At 51.6% G+C, this 23026-nt stretch overlaps 1 protein-coding gene across 1 annotated transcript; it reads left to right on the plus strand.

Annotated features, from left to right (window-relative positions):
• Positions 1 to 356: 356 nt before the first annotated feature.
• Positions 357 to 22783, plus strand: LOC119107684 (transmembrane protein 62). Its single transcript, XM_037231221.1, has 14 exons — positions 357 to 603; positions 5865 to 5976; positions 9627 to 9764; positions 10179 to 10434; positions 11852 to 12034; positions 12406 to 12564; positions 12948 to 13098; positions 13901 to 14023; positions 14272 to 14353; positions 15637 to 15765; positions 16365 to 16539; positions 16900 to 16996; positions 20732 to 20856; positions 22380 to 22783. Exons 1-14 carry the CDS (start codon positions 370 to 372, stop codon positions 22432 to 22434), a joined length of 2019 nt encoding a protein of 672 aa, XP_037087116.1. The 5' UTR covers positions 357 to 369; the 3' UTR covers positions 22435 to 22783.
• Positions 22784 to 23026: the final 243 nt, after the last annotated feature.

The following is a 23026-nucleotide window of genomic DNA, read 5'->3' on the forward strand; positions in this document are numbered from 1 at the left end:
AAATTAGTCTTTAGGCTTGAGATGCAAAATTACCATGTATTTTGACATGACATTATACGATGGAGAACAGCATTGTCATCCAGTTCATTTGCTAAATCTCTGTTTATAATCATGTGACTAGTATCTACCAAACTCTTCGTAATATCAACAAAAAATCGGGCTGCAGGCTACCAAATTTTAGTCCCATGATGACGTCAGGTCAGCGTAGCCTTTTCCTCTATTAGCCTTGCGTTGTTCTGGGACTTCTGCTACGACCTTGTGTTCGTTCAGAACTTGAACCGTCTTGGGGTCACGTGCCGGCAGGCCCGCGTTCGTGTTGTGGACGGGGAATGCGGAGCAAAAAAGTGACAGTCTGAGTTGGATGTACGGATGGTGTCCCCAAGGCTTCTGATGTACGTACTCTTCTGCGGGATATTTGCCTCCCTCTTCTTAAGCAAGATTGCGACGTTGATCGAAACCAGCCCGGAGGTGTCCGGATCATTGCCGGACAGAATATCACCGTTGTCAAGCCTGACAGTACAAGAGCGCTTAGCGGGATGGGATAAGCCGGATCTTGAAGATGCATTAGACAACACAGAAGATGATTTGATGTGGTTCATGCAGGTCAGTCCATACCTTTATCCATGTATAGCTGGGGGGGGGGGGGGGGGGGGGGGGGGAGGGCTAATTGTGTTGATAAGCTAGTGGGGGTAGAGCACCAAGAAGGAAAACATATCTGAACCAATCCCTAAACTAGGCAGCAAAAGTCACTGGCAGAGCAGACATCTCTGCAGACAGAATTAAAGTGCACTTGTGAATATGAGTGAACTCATGTGGAACTGATAAGGTGACTCAACTCACAGCAAACTCATATATACTTGTATAAGGATGCACTCATAAGCATGTTAATATACTGCTGTAAATGTGAGTGCTCAGAGTTTTGCACACAACCAGCACCAAGTGTAGTGCATATGGAGTTAATTGAAGGAATTAAGATGTTCTAAAAGCAATTTTAGGTGAAAACACTTCAAAATTATTTCATACCCAAAAAATGGTAAAGAATTTAGCATACTTTGACCTAGGCTGAGTGTGATGCACCTAAGTGTGAGGGTCAGTGTGCCAATTTTTTGTGGGGCTCAACACAGTGGATACATTTTTCTGCAGACTGATCTCAAAATATGCCAAACAGCAAGTTTCTCCCTGCATTTGGCTGATCTTGCAAATTTTGGAGCCTAGGTCATCTTAGCCCCAGCTAAAAAAAAGCTACAACCCTGCATGAGCAAAAATGTTTAGGATTTACATCATGTGTCAGTGGCTTCACTGGTTTTCATTGGATGAGGGTGGTTCAATTTGCTTGGATACATTGTGTTCCAACAGTTAACAAACTAACTTTACATGCTGCTCTAAGATTCATACATGCTTATTGTTGCTTGAAGCTATTGCCAATATTTATGTACCACCCAACTGGGAGCAGCATCCTAATCTAAACATTGGGCCAGCGTGAGCTTGGGCACATGATGCTGCAAGCAGTAAAATCCACTGTTATGGTGGAGGGATCAGCCCAGATGGAAATGAACCCAATCAAAACAATGTGCTCATGAACATCGTAATCATATCTGCTCATAAGCAGAGCCCAAATATACACAAACCTTTGTGTCACTTTTGTGACATTTTGGGGACACAATATTCATTTTTTGTCCTTTCAATTAGGGTTGTTCCTTTTCATTCACATGATCTCATTTAGTTTCCATCAAAATGTAGTTTCCTGTTCAGTTAGGGTGGGGGAGACTTCACTCCCCAACTTTGGGACAGTTGGCCAAATCTTAGGAGAGCCCAGTCTGCTGGTTATTTTGGGATAAGGTTGTGTTATCCCTCCCTGCCCAGCCCCCTAACTCATTTTATGAAAGTATGCCTATGATCAGTGCTATTGTATAGAGGTTTTTGTTGTTTAGTGCACATGGCTTCTTTTACAGCTATACATAATTTGCCATGTCATTGCAAGGTAATGTGGTACAGCTTTTTGTCCTGGAATGATGGATAGCCTTATCAAATTTATAGGAGAATTAACTAGCAATAGTAATTGCTAAGGCATGTCAACTGTAAGGTTGTTAGGGCATACCAACTGTAGTGATCACTTGCCCTGGCATTTATAAGAGGGGATGTAAGACAAAGCAGTGCATCTCTGAGGTAGGCTCTTGGACAAGAGGCAAATTCAAGTTAGAAGAATGACTTATTTAATTGGCCCTGGGTCTGCTATGAAGATCAGACCAAGGTAAAAACTAAACTACTCTTTCACCAGACAAATTGATTTGTGGGTAGTTTTTATTATTACCTCATCACAGGGATGTCAACAGAATCTTATTTCAGCTTTTTGAATGTCATAGGTCACTAACCCAAAGTGATCTGGGTGAACCTTTTGTGTTCAGAAACATGCTGCATAACATAGTCTTTCATGCTTGCCTGTATTTAAAATGACAACAATCTTGTATGTCTTTGACTATTAGCATTCTAGTAATCAAACTAGTAGCCTTTTGCTTAGATCAGGTATCTAGAGTATGGCCAGTAGTATGATGATGGCTGGAGGTACTTCAAACAATGATCTGGGGCTTGGTCTTGATAAACCTATTTTGCTCGAAGGTCGTGACCTAGGAATCTCAAAACTTAATCCATGCAAGTTCACTTCTAAAACTGCTTACCCTGTGATTTTCTATCTCTAACTCTGTTAGTTTCTGTAGATCTTGGGTGATCAACTTGAGTCCCACTGGAGAGTGTCGCGTACAACGTGCGTGTTAAGCGACTCTGAAAGTTGGATGGACCAAACTGAAGCCGTTCAACAATGATTTTTTTTTAAAAATTGGGCTTCAATCCCTTACTCTCCCAAGTCTTACCCGATCCAAGCGGGAATGGGTTTTTGGCCTTTTTGAGAGTAAAGAACAGACGCAAAACCGACGTGGCCAGGGCAGACACCAGCGGCCCTATAATCGGCGGTGCAGTTTGGCGTTTGATTTCCTCGGAATAGGCAACTTCACTGCAGACAGTGAGGCGTAAGGAACTAGTCAGGTATTCAGTGTGATCATGGCTCGTAGCTGCGAAAGTAGCGATTGGGGAAAAATTGAAAATGAGGATCGCCGTCACTTTGCGTCTCAGGACAGATCAAAGACTGCCTTGCGCCTACGTTTCTCGTCTTTGGAGGTAACTTGGTCACACAGGTACCCCATAGCGGTGAACAGTGTCTGTGACATCAAGTATCTCAGGTTAAACGTGTCGGATTGATAGCCTCTGATGGTTTATTGTTGCGTTGTCTAAGTGTATTTTCGATGATAAATTCATCTATTGTGACTAAGGAAAACGAGGTGTCTGATAATCCATTTGCACGCATATCTTTATTAAGAATGGCATGTCGGTATGATTTTAATGCCATACATTTCCGTGCTTTCCGTTCTTTTCTGTTCGTTCTGTCCGTAGATGAATTTGTTGTCGGAAAGGCACTTAGTGCAACGTGACACAAAACTGCCGGAGGGTATAAGTCTGACGCGTTTGAACGAAATGGAATCAGCACGTTTCAACTCGACAAAGAACCGACTACCGCGCTTGCAAAACGCGGGTTATTGTGTGCGGGTGACCCACGTGCGCTGGTTCAAAACTCACGAATCGGGCAGCTTCTGGGCATGTCACAGGATTCATGTCAGATATCGGCAGACCATGGACATAACGCCATGAAGCCAACTGCATGGTGTGGGTACATGTGCCGTGTACAAACCACCCACGCCGCAAAACACTGTCCCATCGGCAGGGACGTTGGCAATCGATCGCGAAGCGACCAATGTCGTGTTTGTCGAAACAGATCTCGAAAGCAACACGCTGTCGCCCAAACCGGATGAGAGGTGCACGCAAAAATGAGAATGGTCCGAAACGTGACCCGCCGCAAATTTGTGGATTTCTTCCGAAAAATCCCAGCCCGTTCGCAGGCCCGTCGCTGAGTATCACATGGCTGTGCAGTGGCGTGTTTGTGGTGTAGGTCCTCCGCGCGGCAGATATATTCCGCCGGCGCGGGGATGCGCACTGAGCAGCCGAGGATCGTAGCAGCAAGGGAATAGAAATAACACGCGTTTGTGCGCTTGCATTGCTGCGCTTAAAGTGGAACTATATTTGCCTGTATTTTGCACTTAGATACCAGGTTTTACCGTTGTGAAACGGAATGGATAAACTTCTTAATTGTCGCAAGTAATGCCTGATATGCCAATAACAGGTGTCCCACCTTCGGAACAGATTCCGAAAACTCGATCTGATGAACTGCCAGGACCTGTCGTTAATTTAGATAGGACTGTGGAGCAAAGCTGCATCGCGTAAAGGATGTGCGCGGATCACTTTTATATATTTTCAAGTCCAAATCTCGCGGCCAACATCTCATACCAACACCGTTTTTTCCTTCTCTTGGGATGCCCGTATGTCATGTCGTGCATGTGTATTTTTAAAGCCTTGAACGGTTTCAGCGCACGCAAGGCAGCGTTCGCCATTGTTAAGGTCATAGTCCTTTTGGATAATTGTTGGATTTTGCACACCGTATGTAAACTACGAATGAAGTCTTCCAAGCTTTTGAACAGTCCTGTTCAGCATATGATCGCTGTTTTGTTTTGTTTTGTTTTGTTTTTGGTCGATAGGTTTTTATTGGCCTGCATAGTTCCAATAGACCACTCTGACGCGGCTTACATATTCGTAGCAGCAAATAATGAAGCCATTAGACCCAACCTTACAGCCATTACAGCCATGCAGCCTTGCACCCATACAGCCATTGGCCCCTATTTTTAAACCGTGTTGTCTACCCCAGCGAGCTCTGCTCGCCGTCCCAGCCATGGCCACCTCATCGTGACGCTTAAATGGTTATGCGTGTTCACATCCTCAGGTTATTATTACCGTGCGTGGGCGTAGTGATCACCTGACTTATTCGTCGGTCGAGATGGTCGTATTGGCAGAGACGACGCCGATATTGCAGACGCCCGAAACTCAGTGACTGTTTGGGTCGTGAAACTGGCGCCCTCGCTGATGTGCCTTGGCGCCCTCGCTGACGTGCCTTGGCGCCCTCGCTGATGTGCCTCCATTGCAGGGTAAATTATTATTATGATTTTATTATAAATCAGGTTATTATTACCGTGTGTGGGCGTAGTAATCACCTGACATATTCGTCGGTCGATATGGTCGTATTGGCAGGGACGATGCCAATATTGCGGGCGCCCGAAACTCAGTGACTGTGTGGTTCGTGAAACTGGCGCCCTCGCTGATGTGCCTTGGCGCTGTCGCTGATGTGCCTTGGCGCTCTCGCTGATGTGCCTCCATTGCAGGGTAAATTATTGCTTAATTTGTTGTTGAACTCACACTAAAAGCCAAGATGCGCCGGACTGTAGCCATGACCATTTCAACTGCAGCCCCCCGTACCTGTCTGAACTTTGGTTGCGTTCTGGAACCCATGGTGGCGAGACAGAGTGGCATGGAAAACTTGACGGTGTGGGTTTGGAAAAGAGGGAGCGAGGGAGGGAGATTCTCCGTAATGCAAACGCATATATATATATATATATATATATATATATATATATATATATATATATATATATATATATATATATATATATATATATATATATATATGCACTCTTCTGTCGTGGGCACCACGCACCGTACTGCACTGCACACGCAGTCGTATGTATATCCGCCGCTAGGTGTTTATCTCATGAATGCTGTATGTTTATCATGCTATGTTATCTTGGCATGTTTGTGCAAGGGTTCACTATGTCTTGCAGTGTCTGTGTTAATCCAAGTAGTAATAAGGAGACAGCATTCCGTTGTTGCAAATTATTCTATGCATAATGACTATTTTCTCTTTGTTTCAGATATCTGATCTTCACATCAGTATCTTCCAAGATCCAAAGAGAATCGAACAGCTCAGGCTATTTGTAAATGAGTCCGTTCCAGTCATAGAACCAGAACTGGTTTTAGCTTCAGGTCAGGAATTGTATCAGGGACCGTTACATGTCGGTGACTTCTGTCAGATTTTGACCGTTGCGGGTCAGGCGCCATCTTTATTGGCATCCTTGTTGAGGGAACAATTATCTGCCGTCACCAGTTGTCCCTAAATTGAGGTAGAGTTACAACACAACAACCAGGAATTATCCAGTAGCTCTGAATCCAGAGATATCGGAGTTGGCCCTTTTAGGGAAACCAGTGGTCCTCCATGTCAAACCAGCGATCATCCTTGAGAACACAGTTTTTTTCTCAAAGATTTCTGGGCTCAGAGCTCACGCTAAGCAATGCCTGTTGCGTGAGCACTGAGCCCTATCGTTTGTGAAATAACAGGTCAACGGCGGAGTTCGAGGGCGAAAGTTTCACGTGAGGCGGTGTCTGGCACCGCCCGTCCCGCCGTTTGACGACACCTGACCTCCAGCACGGCGGCTACCACGGGCCGCAGGGCATGGCTGTCAGGGGCAGTTGGAAATGAAAAGATCTCCAGAGATCGCCGAAGATCTCTCTAGCCTTTAGAACCAAATATGCACAGTATCGTTTCTCGAATCAGACGCAACACGCAACTTCGTTAATAACCATTTGCTAGTCGAACTACGTCATCTATTGCCAAGCAACACAATCAAAACATTTGTCTCAGAAAGCTGCAGCATCTGCCGGTCTTCACAGATAACGTGACAGCTCAATAGCTTGTGACATTTGACCAGTTGTATTGCGCCAAACACTTACCGTGTCGGAGATTTCGATGAATGCTTGTATGGGATTGCGTTATGCCGTGCATGCAGTTGTGCAATTTTTTGAAAGATCGGAAAGACGGTCAAGGAGTTATGGCCTCAGGCAATGTGAAATGTCATGAAATGATTGTCCTTGGATTCCTGTAGCTCATCAAGGGTCGACCCGAATGGTACAAGACTTGATATTCGCCGAATTCGTAATGGTCCTCCGCATTTCGTAGCCATTTCGATGTTTTTGTGCACCTGGATTCTAAAATCGTAACCGGCGACACAGAATCCTGTGAGCTGCTGTGTCCTTTTAGACAGTCATAGCGGAAATGAAGAAAGATAAGTTGTCTTTTGGGAGCATAAATGAAAAGGTGGTTTTTCTTCTAATCTTTCGGATGTTCGTGACATGTTTGCACGCTGAGGCGAGGGAAATAGTTCAGTTGAACACCCCATTTAAAACAAAATGTCATGAGCAATTCTTCTCTTGGAATTTTTTTCAGGTCTTCAAATATTCAACTGTATTCTGTTTCGGGAATGCTGGTTATGAAAAGTGGCTAACGACTTAAGGCCTAGTGCCGTGGGCTGATTTTCCTGCGGTCACAGCTGCTTTTGCTGTAGGTGAATTTGGACTGGTAGTGGGCATGTATGCGCCTGAAGATGATTGATGAAGATGGCTGTAGCATGCGCGTTATGTTTCGATTTCCGTACCGCTCATTTCGATGGCAAACATGCGTGATCGTATATCATCAACACTAGAGCGGCTATTTTTGTGACGTCTATGTAAAGGTGTAAGGACTGCCCTGATGAGGGCTGGGCGAAGTATTTTCAAAGGCGTGTTATCACCCACATTTACCAAAAGTGATTTTTTTCTGAATAATCTGTGACATCATCAAAACATGATGTCACGGTTTACAAACAACAAACACAATATCGTCTAGCTCCATATTACAGAGGACAAAACAAATCGTTGTTCACTTGTAGAACTTGTCCGAATGAAAGAGGAAGGCGTGCAATCTCCAGGCCAACCCATCGTCATATTTGTTTCTGTTAAAAATGTTGCATGTTTGATGAAGACTAGTGGTCGAAACGTAGTATTTGATTTGACGTGCATATTTCCGTTTCTTTGCACAACTTCAGGGAGAACGCGGTCAACTTTTCATTCACAAATTAATTGCAGCAGGCTGCCCGCAACATCGCTGAAACAAGCAATCAAACACTTTTGCCTCTTCAGATACGGCGGTATCGTCGGATATAAAATGATAATTACAAGTCTAGCTCCACCAAAATGTGTAACAATCATACATACTGCGGCGTCCAAGTGGCGGTTACACATGCCAGCTAACCTAGCATCAGGTGAAGATCTACCTCTCCGGCGACTTTTTGAGGGACGTCGCGGGAGTGGAACGCAGGGGGTAGCAGAAAGTCTAACCGGCCGCCCGCCACTCCGTGGCGACCGACCAACTGTGCGCGGACGCGGGACGCGTGTCAGAGCTATCTCGGGGACAGGACACGTGCCAGCGAGAACAGTAGTGCAAGCGGTGTTCGCTGAGGTTTTCACAGTGATGGATCGTCACTGCGTGGAAGTGGCCTGACCTGTGTGTCGAATAATCTACAGACCTCAAAACGATTGCATCGATGAATCACGGGTGCGTGGTGCATTGAGCTACATTATCGTAAAGCGCTGTAGTGTAGTGATCTGTGATTATGTCGCATCGATGCAAGCGTTGCGTGGGCAAATTTGGTCATTCCGGACGCATCATGCGTGCCATTCGGTGTGTTTGTGGCAAAGATGATTACGATCAGTCGTAGATGAATGTGTGTACGAGTCAGTGCGGTTGGCCTCTTTATTCCTAGAGCGCTTGGTTCGAAGTTCCAGAAGGTTGGCACTTCAGTGGTTGCCAGTGTCACGAACACTTTGTGTTGGCTTTTTTTGGTGCTCTTTTAGCGCGTTTTTATAATGCGATGTATTTTGGTTTGATTCGGAAACCAAAGTTCATGCTTCGCAGTAAAAAAGAGATTGTTTGCTCCTGCCATGTAACGAACAAATTGTCACGAGTTTTCAAAATCAAAACCAACCGTGGCTATTACAAAATTCAGCGTGCCGCACTTGACTTAAGGCGATAAGGTCTTTTTCAAAATGAGCGTGCACAAAGCAGTAATTGCCCGAAGACGTTTCCAAGTTGTGTGATAACCTAAAGGCTACATATAACTTTCATTTCTTGAAGAAACGGGTCACAAAACGTTATCTTTCGTGCTTGAAGCTTAGTTGCATGGATCAGAAGACAATGCAATCTGCTTAATTTTCATAAGAGGAGGCGACACATACTCTCGCCTCTGGATAAAAGGCATTTTGGCTTTCGGAGAGTGGAAAAAGGGTACCTGGCATGTGACAAGATCGTGAGTTAAAGATTGACGTCAAAAATAATTTCGAAACAGTCCAAGGAGGCGATGGGTCGTGGCGATTCCAGCGTTGCAATTCTCCGCTTTTTGAGTACTATGCGTCTTGAGCCCCATGCCTTCCTTCCCATTGTGTGCGCCCTCCTAAAAATGTTACAGGCAGATTCTGAATGATCGTGTTCAAGTTTCAAAGGCTTGCACCGTCAATAATTGTCTGGATATGAACGTTTCTGATTATTTCCCAAACTGTGATACCACTCAGGCGTAGTAACAGGCACAAGGCGCCCGCCAAAGATAGTTTCATCGCAATTCCAATTAAAATGTTTCACGCCCCTGTCAGTTTGGCGTGGAATGGGCCGCCTGATATTTGGTGGGCCTCGTAGATCTTGTTCAAGCCTTTTAAATTATTAATGTGTATGTTTTGTGAGTGTTACGTACCCACCCACAAAACCGTATTTGCTTCCGTTCCATCTCTGTTAGTACCATTGCTCCAACTTATTTTTATATTCCGTTCAGGAGACTTGACAGATGCCAAAAACAGTAACAGCATTGGGTCAGCACAATACGAAGAGGAATGGAAGATTTATAAAGACATCCTTGTTGGTGGAAACGTCTTCAACAACTCATTCTGGTTGGACCTCCGCGGAAACCATGGTAAGGGAATGAAACTAGGTAAGGTGAAGTCACTAAATGGTACGTGAAACATAGTGCCTTGCATTTGTTAATAGGATTTCTTTTTCTGTGTCCTTGGCCCAGATAGAATAGCTTCAAACCCATAGTATTGTAGCATGGCCGTTGAAGATGTTTTTTTTTTTTTGCAACATCGTGTATGAACACACCGCCAGTATTTCAAGGCGAGTGTTGCAGTCCTGCTAGGGGACGTCAACTTACCACTCCTAGTCAGCAATGGCCATCATCCACCCATGAGTGGGCGTCAAAATCGTACAGGAACCAACGGCTTGCGAAGCCCTGTATATCAGCAGCTACCGTTCGCCCTGCTTACGATGCGTCTCGACCGTGCCGCAGACCTGTTTGTCGTGCTTACGATGCGCCTCGACCGTGCCGCAGACCTGTTCGACGTGCCGAGCGTGGACAGTCGACGCAACTGGTTCCGCGAGTACGGCGTGCAGGGCTCCGCCCACCCGCGTTCCTACCTGTATACGGCGCGCCGCGGCCGGCGCCGGTACGCGTTCGTGGCGATGGACGCCACGCTCGACCCCGGACCGCGGCGGCCCTTCAACTTCTTCGGCGTGGTGCGGCCGAGCGAGCTGGCGGCGCTGCGCGAGTACGCTCGCGTGGCGCGGCAGGCCGACCACGCCATCTGGTGAGGGCGGGGGCGGTCCGGCGGCGCCGGGTCCGTCACAGACACGCCCTGTCGCGGCGGGAGGGAGAGGGGCGACCGGTGGTTCAGGGACCAAGCCATTGAAACAGGGTATGCGCGGCATCAAACGTGACGGGGAGGGATGCGGTCGCGCTAGTCACGTCCTCTCTAGCGGTGGTACTCCGCGGCAAGTGGAGGGACGGGCGCAGTTCCCGGCTTCTGTGCGCTGCTCTTCGCTGGCCCCACCGCCGTTTAGTAAGCGTGACGAGCAGCGGCACTGGCCGCAACCCAGTCACCTTTTTGTACATAACCGAGGGAACTCTACTGGGCGTGACGTCCCGTGGACGGTACTCGTTCATGCCATGCGCGACATTTTGCCTTTCAAAAGACTTTCGGACACACACTGCATGATACTGACTGTTCACTTGTTCAGTGTGACTGCGTGAAATGGCCACAGCAGTCGAAGCATCTTGAAAATATGAATTAGCATCATGCGGTTGCGCAGTCCTAAACCCTTCCCGTAACCACGTTGCCCGTGAACTAAAACTATACGTGTTAAAGTGCATACTTTGTAGGCGATCACGAAAATCTTCTGACGAATGCCTGGAACTAGTTCGGTAGGCGTGACGGCCGGTGACGCTGGTCGGGACTGATATAGAATCAATGAATAATCGGTACTTTTGATGCACTTGATACGCGTTTTGATACATAATCGCATATGACCTCGTAGTGACGTCCATGCACACATGACATGGAAATGCAGTTTCGCTACCCAAAATATTCTCTAGGGAAATCGTTTTGGGCTGAAAAGTAAAAAGCGTGTTAAGACTGTAAGCAGAGCGACTCCACGCCGAAAGTGGCAGGTGCAGAGCCGTATGTACGCTGAATTCCGGCCAATCAGTATGAACATTTGTTCCGCTGCGTTGAGAAGTTTGGAAAAGCGCGTTGTCGAAAAATGGTATTACCACATGCGATTTGCTGTTTGCAAAACGAGTTCAGTCACGAAGTATCTAGTAAAGGTTTTGGCTGCAGGTGGATACAAGGCAGATGGGAACCGCTGAGGACATAGGTTGTGATGGCGACGACCAATGATTCCGACAGAGAAATTCCATGCAATGATATTTTTTAAATTGTCTTTCGAGGGTAAATCCGAGAAAATCAGCGCAGGACGCAGAAAACAAAATTGGTCACGCCTTATCAGGACAACGTTAACCGCCAAATTTTACCTGAACACGGATGGCTGATGCAGACGCTGGCCATGGGATGCTGCAGGGATGTCTTATTAACGTGATTCCAGCGCTTGTTATTATCCCAAAAACACGTGCACACTTCGTCGCAGCACATCTGGTGTGCGTCAGCGTGTGCGGCCGTTGGCGGCGGCCGACGCCGGTGCTGACTCCGACGCCTGCGCGGCCGACAGGTTCGGCCACTACCCGACCTCGGTGCTGGTGCCCTCGGCGGAGGTGCGTCAGCTGATGACGGGCGCTCTGGCCTACCTCTGTGGGCACCTGCACACGATGGCCGGCCTGGTGCCGCATATGTACACCCGGCAGCGCGTCGGCACGCTGGAGCTCGAGCTCGGCGACTGGAAGGATAACAGGAGGTGGGCGACGGCGTCACCGCCCGAGCGCACAGCCGGCGGGTACCGGGTGGCTGTCACCGTGTCGTGGACTTTGCTGCCCGTTCATCGTGCTACCGATTCAAGAGTGATAGAATCACAGACTTATATTGGTTCCCCGCACGCACTTGCGTTCGGGTTAGATGGGGGCCCGCTCTGCCAGCTCACCGAGCGCTGTGCTGGATTGTTCGCCCCAGCCGGCCCGCATGTGGGGCGTGACGTCTCTGGCCGTGGCAGCGGGTCGGAGCGGGAGCGCGCCGAACTTGCCGGTATGTGGGGCGTGACGTCTCTGGTCGTGGCAGTGGGCCGGAGCGGGAGCGTGCCGAGTCGTCTGACGCCCGCCGCCTTGGCCGCAGGTACCGCCTGCTGGCCATAGACCGCGGCCTGCTGTCGTTCACGGACGTGGACAGCGGTGACCAGTGGCCGCTCGTGCTGGTGACCAGTCCCAAGCGCGCCCAGCTGACCATGGCCCGCAACGAGCCGCTCTGGACGATGCGCGAGTCTCCGCACATTCGGTGGGTGGGCGGCGGACGGCGAGACCCGCACCGCGGAGCCAGAGATCACCGGCTCTCCTACCAGGCGGCATGGCCGGGAACGCCTTTTTGTGACGTACATTAGTTTGAGGTTCATTTTCAATTGCTCGAATGTACATGTGTGGTTGCCGAACGGACAGCACAAGGAGACAGTCTTCGCGCTCGGCATGTCTATTGCGGGTGAGCGGAGGCCGTTTATCAGCTGGTTGCAGACCAGCTAAGTTTTTATGCCGCTATGAGCGTGAAATGACAGCAAAGCATGTTCAGAAATGTGCTGTAAGCTGTAGACTGAGGTCTGCGCTGGCTGTGTTTCAACTAGGATGTTGTAGCCAGGCACTGAGTGACACGTTGCGCCGATGCTGCAGTGTGCTGGCCTTCTCCGTACACGCGGTGTCGTCGGTGCGTGTTCAGCCAAGTGACGGGGACGCCTGGGTGCCGTGCACAAGGGCCAAAGGTCCTCTGTTTACCTGTGACTGGCAGCCGGCGAAGTACGCTCACGGCCTGCACACAATGCAGGTGAGCACTCACAGGCACCCGATGTTTCCGACCGCAGGCTGCATCGCAGGCGCGGCATAACGATAGAGTTTCACTCGCCCTGGTCGCGTGACGAGCCCTTGAGCTGCCGACCTGCGCGGATGCACGTGGCCTCATGCTCCCACACGTGGCTGGTGGCCAGTAACAGGCTCACAGTCCCCAGCGCGCTGCGGAGATACTGCGGCCATGTGGCGTGCTGGGCCAGAGGTACTGCGGCCATGTGGCGTGCTGGGCCAGAGATACTGCGGCCATGTGGCGTGCTGGGCCAGAGATACTGCGGTCATGTGGCGTGCTGGACCAGGGATAATGTGGCCATGTGGCGTGCTGGGCCAGAGATACTGCGGCCATGTGGCGTGCTGGGCCAGAGATACTGCGGCCATGTGGCGTGCTGGGCCAGAGATACTGCGGCCATGGGGCGTGCTGGGCCAGGGATAATGTGGCCATGTGGCGTGCTGGGCCAGAGATACTGCGGCCATGTGGCGTGCTGGGGCAGAGAAATGCATGCGCTCTGGTGGCTGATGTGACGGCTTGTTGAGCCTTGCCCGGTGTCGCCGTCGGCGTCCGGCTCCGTCTGGAGCGTCAGACGGCCCGCAGGATGTCCGGCCTCTGCAGCCCGTCTGTGGACTGTCCGGCCGTGTACAGGCCGCTGCGTGGGTCGTCTGATGGCTGCCCTGGTCGGCGGGTGTCGGTCGTCTGATGGCTGCCCTGGTCGGCAGGTATCGGTCGTCTGATGGCTGCCCTGGTCGGCGGGTGTCGGTCGTCTGATGGCTGCCCTGGTTTGCAGGTGCTGGTGGAGGACTCTGGCGGGCTCAGTCGCCGGATTTCCCACACGTTCTCACTGGACGGCAGCGAGGTCAAGTTCCCTTTGGTGGCCCGGCTGATTCTGATGCTAGACGGCTCGGCGACGGTGAGCTCGTCTCAAACACCGGCGGCTCCACGCCGGTGAACAGCGCCCAGCTTACGTGCGGGTTAACAGCGCTTCGTGTAGTGGTGACGACAGCCAGCGTGTGCGTGATGATCCCTGGGTCTTGATAACAGTTGGCAGGGGTCATGAAGCCTGACAATACCGGTGCTAGTTATAATGAGCACCATCATGCGTTTGAAGTCGAATTGAACTATGCCGCACTGCAATGTGCTGATTGGCGCCGCCGGCAGAGTCAGCTGCTGTTCGCGGCGGCGCTGCTGGTATGCGCGCTGCCGCCAGGTGCGCTCCGTCTGCTGCACGCGCAGGTGACAGGTGAGCGCCCAACAGGCGGCGGTGCATCCTCCGCCGGTGCGGCACCATGTCCGCTCAGAAAACTCCCTTTCCGCCAGATGGGGCATGCCCAGGTCCCAAAGTATATAGTGTGTCTGTAAATGTGCGCATGCGAACATGCAAGTTTCTACTGCGACGTTACACGACCGCGAATTGTTTTTAGACGAGGCTAAAGGCGGTGCTGTGCGGGGCGGACTTTAGGCAAAATTATGCAAATGACCTCAAACAAAACGAGCTGTTAAATCAGTGCGCTCAAAAATGGTTGATACTTTTGTGTTGGAATAAGGGCACGTTGCTGGTCGACTCCTGCTATGTTGCCGGAGGGAAGACTGCTCGGCGCTGTCGGCTGGCTCCGTTGCCGGAAGTTAGACTCCCGTTGGCTGCTGTCTGACCCAGCGTGTCGGCCGCCGGCGCGGTGTGCTGTCACCATCGGTGCCAAGGATGAAGCCTTTGACGGCGCGGGCCTTGCGTGCCACTGCGGCTGTGGCCGTCCGCAGACTGTGCGCCGTGCCATGTTGCTGTACGCACTTCTGCACTGCGTGTGACACGCTGTTTTCGACACCAGCGGGTACGCCCGTCATGGACTCGCGGCTCTTCCGTACATTAGTTGTATAAAGGTCACGTATATATATATATATATATATATATATATATATATATATATATATATATATATATATATATATATATATATATATATATATATATGTATGTATACATTTCTAGCCTCTATTATGCACCCAGCCAGCCTTCATGGTGTTTACCTCGTGAAAGGGGTTCCCTCTCATAAGGCATAGGCTCCCCGGTTGCGTGGTGAGGACACCTGCCAAATTATGGCGTGGTCTTCGCCCATACCGTGCGTTAGTGGTCGCCTGCGGTGATGTCGGCCAAGGCGCAGGGGCCGGGGAATGCCCGCCCTTCTGTCGGGACGTCTGCTCTCAGCGTCCCCACAATTGAATGTGTTGAAAGGGACGTAGGCCCTGTGTGTGGCTTCACACACATGGCTCCTTTTGAGGTTGCGCGAGCTAGACAGGCAACCATATTTACTCCGAAGCTCAGTTGGCAGTGCAAATACAGAGTATAAATAGCAACGTGCGTACACCCAAACCCGTCCGAGCTGGATTGCCGTGTGCATTAGCTGTGCGTCATATTCAGAGGAAGCTGTCTTCAGTTGGGGTTGCGCAGTCCCCGGTGTGACCGTCTTGACGCTATCCGCGCCCGGGGCGGGCCCGCCGTCTGACGCGCGCGGCCTCGTTCCGCTGCAGCCGGGCGCCGCCAGCTGCCGCGGCTGGGCTGGCGGCCGCTGCGCCGCTGGCTCCGGCGGCTCACTCTGTTCGCCAGCGTGGACCGTCTCTACTGGCCGCACGTGGGCATGCTGCTCTACCTGCCCGTCGGTGAGCCTGCCGGGCTGCGGCGCGCTCCGAACTCCGACAGAGGCGCGGCCGCGTCTGCTGCCGAGGGCGAGGAGTAGAGAGCACCGGTTCTACACTGTGGACCGCGCCCATCTGGCGGGGCCAGCCATCGCGTGCAGTGGTGGGGGCGGAGAGACTTCGGGAGCTGGCTGATGTCTAGCTGGATGCCAGGCCGTCTGTGTGCTTTTCCAGCCGTCTGTCTGTATATTGCGGCACGCGGTGCTCCCTGGCGTAGCGTCTCCTCGCATTGTTTTAAACAGACGCAGTATTTCAGTACTAAACACGGAGACAGCGTTGCCTGGCGCCCGCGCCAGCCCAGTGAGCCCCGCGTGTCCGTAACTGGCGGTGCCGGCCGCCGCGGCGCCGGCGAGTGACGGCCGGTGTAGCGCCACACCGCCCGCCAGGTCCGTGGCTGGCCGACGAGCCTGGCGTGTCCGTAACTGGCGGTGCCGGCCGCCGCGCCGCCACACCGCCCGCCAGGTCCATGGCTGGCCGGCGAGCCTGGCGTGTCCGTAACTGGCGGTGCCGGCCGCCGCGCCGTCGGCGAGTGACGGCCGATGTACCGCCACACCGCTCGCCAGGTCCGTGGCTGGCCGGCGAGCTCATCACCGGCCAGATGGGCGTAGTGTTCGCTTGGGGCTCGCTGGTGGGCGGCGCCTTCCTGCCTGGCCTGCTGCAGTACGTGTACGGCATGGTGCAGCTGCTGCTGTTCCACCTGCCGCTGATGCTGGCTACCGGCTGCCTGCTGGACTGCAGGTGGGTACGCTGCTGTCCGCCGTGTCGTCGGTCTGGGCCAGCAGCCATTGCTCTTTTCCATGCAGCATGTGCGGGGTATTGTGGACCGGCTTTCATAACGTTATGGTCTACGGGGTATCGACCATAAATGGACTTTTTTTTACTTGACTGATGTGAAAGCCAATTGTGTGGGGCGCAGCTGGCCGAGTTCTGAAACCAAAGAGCGACCGTGTGTCCTGTGCAACCTGGCTGAAAGGTGTGCCGTTGCGATCTGTAGCGCCCCCTCGCGCCTGTTGTGGGTTTGGTGAAGGCCGATGCGCTCTGCTGGTGGTGGTGGGGGTTGTGGTGCGTGGCAGAGTGTGGAGCCTCTGCTGTCGGCAGGCTGGACAGCTTCTGGCGGCCGGAGCGGCTCTCGCGGCGGCGTCTGTGGACCGCGCACGCCGCTCTCCTTATCATCTGCCTCATTCAGCTGGCAAACGTAAGGACGGGCTCCGCTCTGTCACCGCCGCGGCGACCCCAGGGGTGGAACGGCAGGGGCCGCTGGTCAGCGCTACCGCTGCTCCATCACCGCCGCGGTGGTCCCCAGGGGTGGAGCGGCAGGGGCCGCTGGTCAGCGCCACCGCTGCTCCATCACCGCCGCGGTGGTCTCCAGGGGTGGAGCGGCAGGGGCCGCTGGTCAGCGCCACCGCTGCTCCATCACCGCCGCGGTGGTCTCCAGGGGTGGAGCGGCAGGGGCCGCTGGTCAGCGCTGCTCCATCACCGCCGCGGCGGTCCCCAGGGATGGAGCGGTGGGGACCACTGGTCAGCGCTGTTCCATCACCGCCGCGGCGGTCCCCAGGGATGGAGCGGTGGGGACCACTGGTCAGCGCTGCTCCATCACCGCCGCGGCGGTCCCCAGGGATGGAGCGGTGGGGACCACTGGTCAGCGCTGCTCCATCACCGCCGCGGCGGTCCCCAGGGATGGAGCGGTGGGGACCACTGGTCAGCGCTGCTCCATCACCGCCGCGGCGGTCCCCAGGGATGGAGCGGTGGGGGCCACTGGTCAGCGCTGCTCCATCACCGCCGCGGCGGTCCCCAGGGATGGAGCGGTGGGGGCCACTGGTCAGCGCTGCTCCATCACCGCCGCGGCGGCCCCCAGGGATGGAGCGGTGGGGGCCACTGGTCAGCGCTGCTCCATCACCGCCGCGGCGGTCCCCAGGGATGGAGCGGTGGGGGTCGCTGGTCAGCGCTGCTCCATCACCGCCGCGGCGGCCCCCAGGGATGGAGCGGTGGGGGCCACTGGTCAGCGCCGCCGCCCGCACGTCACAAGGCCCCTGAAGGGTGCGGTTACCCTGTTCCGTTGCGTCCAGGTTCTGGTGTGTGGTTTGGTTCCGTCTGGTCATAGTTCACTCGCTTCGCATTCAAGCATGGGTGAGCTAAACATCAGCAAACCTGAATGTAATACTTCTATGAACACCTGTTGGATCTTGCGTTGATGACAACATACGAAGCGTGGATAGAAGATGGTCACCCTACCCTGCACTAGGCCTGGGGAACTATGCAGGGTAATGAACATGGGAAGCCTTCGTATTCCCGCAGCCAACGTTTTGATATCATAAATCACATGGGGGCTCCATATCAATAATTTTTGCCGCGCATTAGGGTTCAGTTACCATCGCCACCGGTCATAAACGATATTATGCTCTAGTGAGTGAAGCTACCAGCCGAGCGAACCTGAGCTGATCCATCTATGATCAAACAGTTTCAGCTGGAGCGGTCCGGTTTTCACGTCTTCCGAAGGTCGCAGATTCGTTACCACTGCTCGCAGCCTAGCGCAGTTTGCAAACGCAATACTGAAAGTGTTGTGTTCAAGTGCTAGACGTTTGCATGCAAGCTGTTTGATTAAGCGGAATCTGCCGGCAACATTGCCGGGCCACAATTTTATCCCCTGCGTTCGGGCGACATGAATTCCGTTAAATTTTCCGGTTGCAAGAAGAAACGGGTCGAAAATAGCTTGAGGTCTTGATGATCCGGTGTTGCAGCGACACGGCGCTCTAAGATCCGAACGGCGGGGAGAGCGGACAGTCACAGCGGTGAAGTGCGGGCGTTGTTCGCTGATGGTCACGCCCTCCCATGTGCGCACCATGGGTCCGCTCCTTTGGGACGTGTTTGGGGCGTAGATGAAGTGGTCAGATCTCGACAATGGGTGCAGATGAAGACGTGAAGTCAGCAGCACGGCGGAAGCGAGCGTGTCGGATGTCCCGCGCACTGACGGGGCCCGCATCAGCTGACTGACCGCAACTGGTGGCGGGTTCCCCCCCCCCCCCTCCCTGGCTAATTCGGAGCAGAAAAAAGACAGAGGCAAATCAAACGTCGTTAGGTAGGTTGAAAATTCTGACGATTTTTTGCACTGTCATTAATTTTATGTTTAGATGATGGTCACGTGAGGTTGTCTTTCATTTCTTGTAAGCTTCATGCAAGGTCATATGAGGTCTCTCATTTCTTGTAAGCTTTATATAGCTAGCACGCCAGCCGTCTTCGCTATTTAAATCTGTTAGCAGCTGGATGGTTTGGCAAGCCAGAGTGCTGCATTCAATGCATTTCATATGCTTATGATGGTGTTTGGCCTAGTTCATCCAGTTGTCAAGTCAGCTGCATTTCAGGCTCAACCTAGACCAGTCACCTATGATGATATTTCGCTGTGAAATATGATGCCGGGATGTGGAAGAAAAAATGTGGAATCTAAAGAAGAACGACAGAGAAACATGTTGATAAATGCCTGTTATAAAAATCTCCCGAGGGCAACTTCGATTAAGGACGTAGAACTATTGGGACTTTTCTGGGTGCATGCACGGGCAAAGGAAGGAGCGATTATATGAAGACTAAAATGGAATGAAATCGACATCTGCAGGTATGGGGCATGTCATCAAAGACTTAATGTAGCTGTCAGCTCAGGCAAGTGGTCTAGGACGACATCGGATTGCCATTTATAAATCACGTTGTGGCATCGTGATGTAGAACACTTATTTGGACGAAATTATAACCGCACTAGAAACAATAGTGAATGTCATACTCTTCCACCCATCTTGGTCCGATATTGCTTAGCTTAAGTTTACCTAGGTCATTGACCTGACCTGACGTGGAGCCTAAACTTTCTTAATACCTTTGAGCTGATTTGAGTGTACGAAAAGCAGCAGGAGGATAGAGCGAGCATGAACTTCAAGAAGTGTCAAGGATAGCGAGTCGTTCTGTAGCCATTCTCAGTATGTCGCAGAGGGCCTCCCTTGCTCGGTGCGAGGGCATAAACCCATTCAACAGATCTCAGGTCCGCCGTACTCATAGGTGGGCGGGTGACCGGCCTGCTAACGGGCGATGCTACCTAACCCATCCGACACCGAGCTGTGATGCGGTGCGCTGCGGCCTGAGGCAAGAGATTGCGGTATGAAAATTGCACAGATGTGTTCATTGCGATCATTACCGTCCAGCATATTTGGGTTTTCCGCAATATCTCGATCACCAGTTCGAGCCCGTCATTAATCATCTGCGCGGCTATATAGATATAAAATATGAATATATAGAGCTATATAAATCAAGCCTTGAATTTCTGTGGTTTACCAAGTCGCCCGGACTGGTCGGACCCATGGCCAGACAGTCCTCAAACATCGCTTGTGGGCTAGTAGGCGAATGATACACCAATGGACGTCTGCGCTTAAAATTCCCACTTACCCCAAACTTCTTAATGCATGCATCAAAACTCCTTGTGTCGGTGAGTATTTCCAGAGGAGCATGCCTTCATTAGCTTAATTATTTTTGCAACATCTTCACCACACCTGATAACTCACTGTTGTTGTCATGTTATCGCCCGGCTCATCCCACGCCGCGTGAGGCTCGGCACTGGTTTCAGCCAGGTCACGTGGGAAGCCCAGTGCGGCTTTGCACCGATCTGCGCTGATCCCTCTGTCGTGATGTAATCGGAAGGGCTGGTCAGACTCTTGATGGTGGTAGCTGGTAATCACTACTTGTTGCTGATTATGCTGCAAGACGAGATCTAAGTGGCAGGCTAAGAACTGCCCTGGTCACTGTGAATAAGTGAAGTGTGTACGCTGCCGGCTCCATCAGCCGCAGGTGCCGGGCGTCGGTGTGGCTGGACGGATGGTCCGGTCCGGTCAGCCAGGCGCCGTACCAGAGGACGGCCACGATCTGTCGGTAGCCTGATGCTCCGTCCCCCTCGCAGGTGTACCTCTTTTATCTGTCCTACGACCTGATGGCCACGCTGCTTGGCCCGTTCCGCACGTGGGCTCTGCTGGTCGGCCTGCAGATGTGGTATAGCGCCGCCACCCTGCCCAAGGCATCTCTCAGGTAAGACCGCGCCCTGCCAAGATGCCCAAGGCATCTTTCAGGTAAGACTACGCCCTGCCACCCTGCCTGAAGTGTCTTTCAGGCAAGGCTGCTCCCCACCACCCTGCCCAAGGTACCAAGTGAGGCTGCGCCCCACCACCCCGCTCAAGGCGTCTCTCAGGCGAGGCTGCGCCCCACCACCCTGCCCGAGGCGTCTCTCAAGTGAGACCGCGCCTCTTGAACGGCGCGGCATGCCGCTCCAAACTTAGTACGGCTGTTTGGTTAAATAACCGATCTTTCGTTTGGAAAATTGGACGGGCCGTGTAAGGTTGCTTACCTATGGCAGCTCAAAGCTGTTACCGATGTCATTTACTTGGGAATCATTAAATGTGATATGGCAACGGAGCGTCAGACGAGATTATGCAGCTTTGTGGTGTTTTTTTTTTTTAGGCAATTAGACAGTTGAGATTAGAAATGAGGCTAATTACATTAACATTGGGTCAGGTATGAAGGTCAGATTAAGGTCAAAACCAAACTGCTTTGTTACTGCAAATCATGTTTCGTGAGGTATTTTTAAGGAGCATTTCGAATTTATGGATCAGAATGATGTCACAATATTATTTGTGTTGAGTTCATGAAGGTCAGGAAAGTCCCTGACCGAAAATGAGTTTATCAGATATTTTCTTTTAGGAGTGTGCCGTCTAGGGTGGTACTTATCGCCTGTTTTAAATCGAACTATCCGAATTTTCCTGAAATTTGCCCTGCCATTTTACCTTCTGAAAGCCAAAAAAGATCACTGTACTGATTTGAACACCTTGGCATTTTGTTAAGATCTTTCTCCGTTAAAGCTGGTTGCGTGAAGAGATCTGATTGCGTTTCGGACACCGATCTGCAGTTGATATAGTTTGACCTTATTTGACCGGAAAGTCTTGATCTCGCGACATCCAAATTTGGCCCGCAATTTCACATAGAAGCATGTAACCCTGGAATTTTGGTGATCTTTGTCTTGTAGTTTTCAGATAGGGGGTAAAATTGAAACCCCTAACCCAGCCCCAGTGAACGCGTCACATTCAGCCCGCCATCCTGCCGTATGTTAAGTGGGACTGATGCAGCTGTACATAGGTGTATGATAGGCGGTACGTGCCGTGGACTTCGGTTTAGGAATGTACTGTGCTATGTATGTGCTGCAAATGTTGGAGTGAGGATTGGTGCCCCATTGAATTGAGATGGCCTGACAGTAGTGTAGGCTGGTTTCGGTTCTTTTGATTATCAGAGTTTGCCCTCAATGCAGCATATAGTTTTACAGTTGAAGCCTTGCTGTCGTTATGTGCTGCTTGTTTGTAAACGTGAACGTAAATTTCTTATTTTTTTCCATATGTGTTCTCAAGTTTTGTCTTGTGTTTTACTAACGTCGGATCCGAACCTGAGATCAGCTCCCTGCTCCGACCCATAATGCTACAGGTACTACAGGTACAAGCGACTTCCGTGCGCCCTCGGCATTGCCTGCTCCTAGCTTACAGCCATGCGTCTGCTCTATTTTGCAGGCGTGCCGCTGCCATCTGGCTCACGGAGCCTGTGGAGCGAACAGCTACTGACTGATGGATGGCACTGAAAGCATATCAACTCCAAGCCGTGTCTGCGTGACGCACACATCGTACTATTATTATCCTGTGATTTGTGGCCAGACGGCTGAGGAGAACTTACCGGCAGATGAGTAATCACCGCCGATTGTGGACCGATGACGGATAGTGTCGCACGCCGCAGGGTCTGACAGCTGTCAGCTGCCGGTTGTGGGTAGAAATGTTTTGGGCGGTTGGACACCATTTCTTCGGTGGACTCATTGTGCTGTGTGGCTTAGGTCCATTTCATTGCGGTGACCACGGGTCTGAGGATAAAATCGTATGACATAATTTATTGGTTATGTATTTAGAGCACTTGTATGCGTGCTGCAAAGTTCTCGTAGCTCGTGAACAGTTTGTTGGATTCTCAAGACGCTTGTAGAGTTGTGTTGGACATATTCCATCTCAGACGTACCGCAGAAGGCAGGTGTTGATCCACATGGTGCGAGATGAATATCACTGAAATATGTTGCCTAGGAATGTTTGGGTGAATGCCAGCATAATAACGCTGTTGACTATTGTCGCCGTGGCCTATGTCCAGTAGACCGTTGATTGCTGAGGCTGCATATGGA

Source organism: Pollicipes pollicipes, unplaced genomic scaffold (assembly GCF_011947565.3).
Source record: "Pollicipes pollicipes isolate AB1234 unplaced genomic scaffold, Ppol_2.1 Scaffold_2555;HRSCAF=2994_pilon_pilon_pilon, whole genome shotgun sequence".
Taxonomy (NCBI): domain Eukaryota; kingdom Metazoa; phylum Arthropoda; class Thecostraca; order Pollicipedomorpha; family Pollicipedidae; genus Pollicipes; species Pollicipes pollicipes.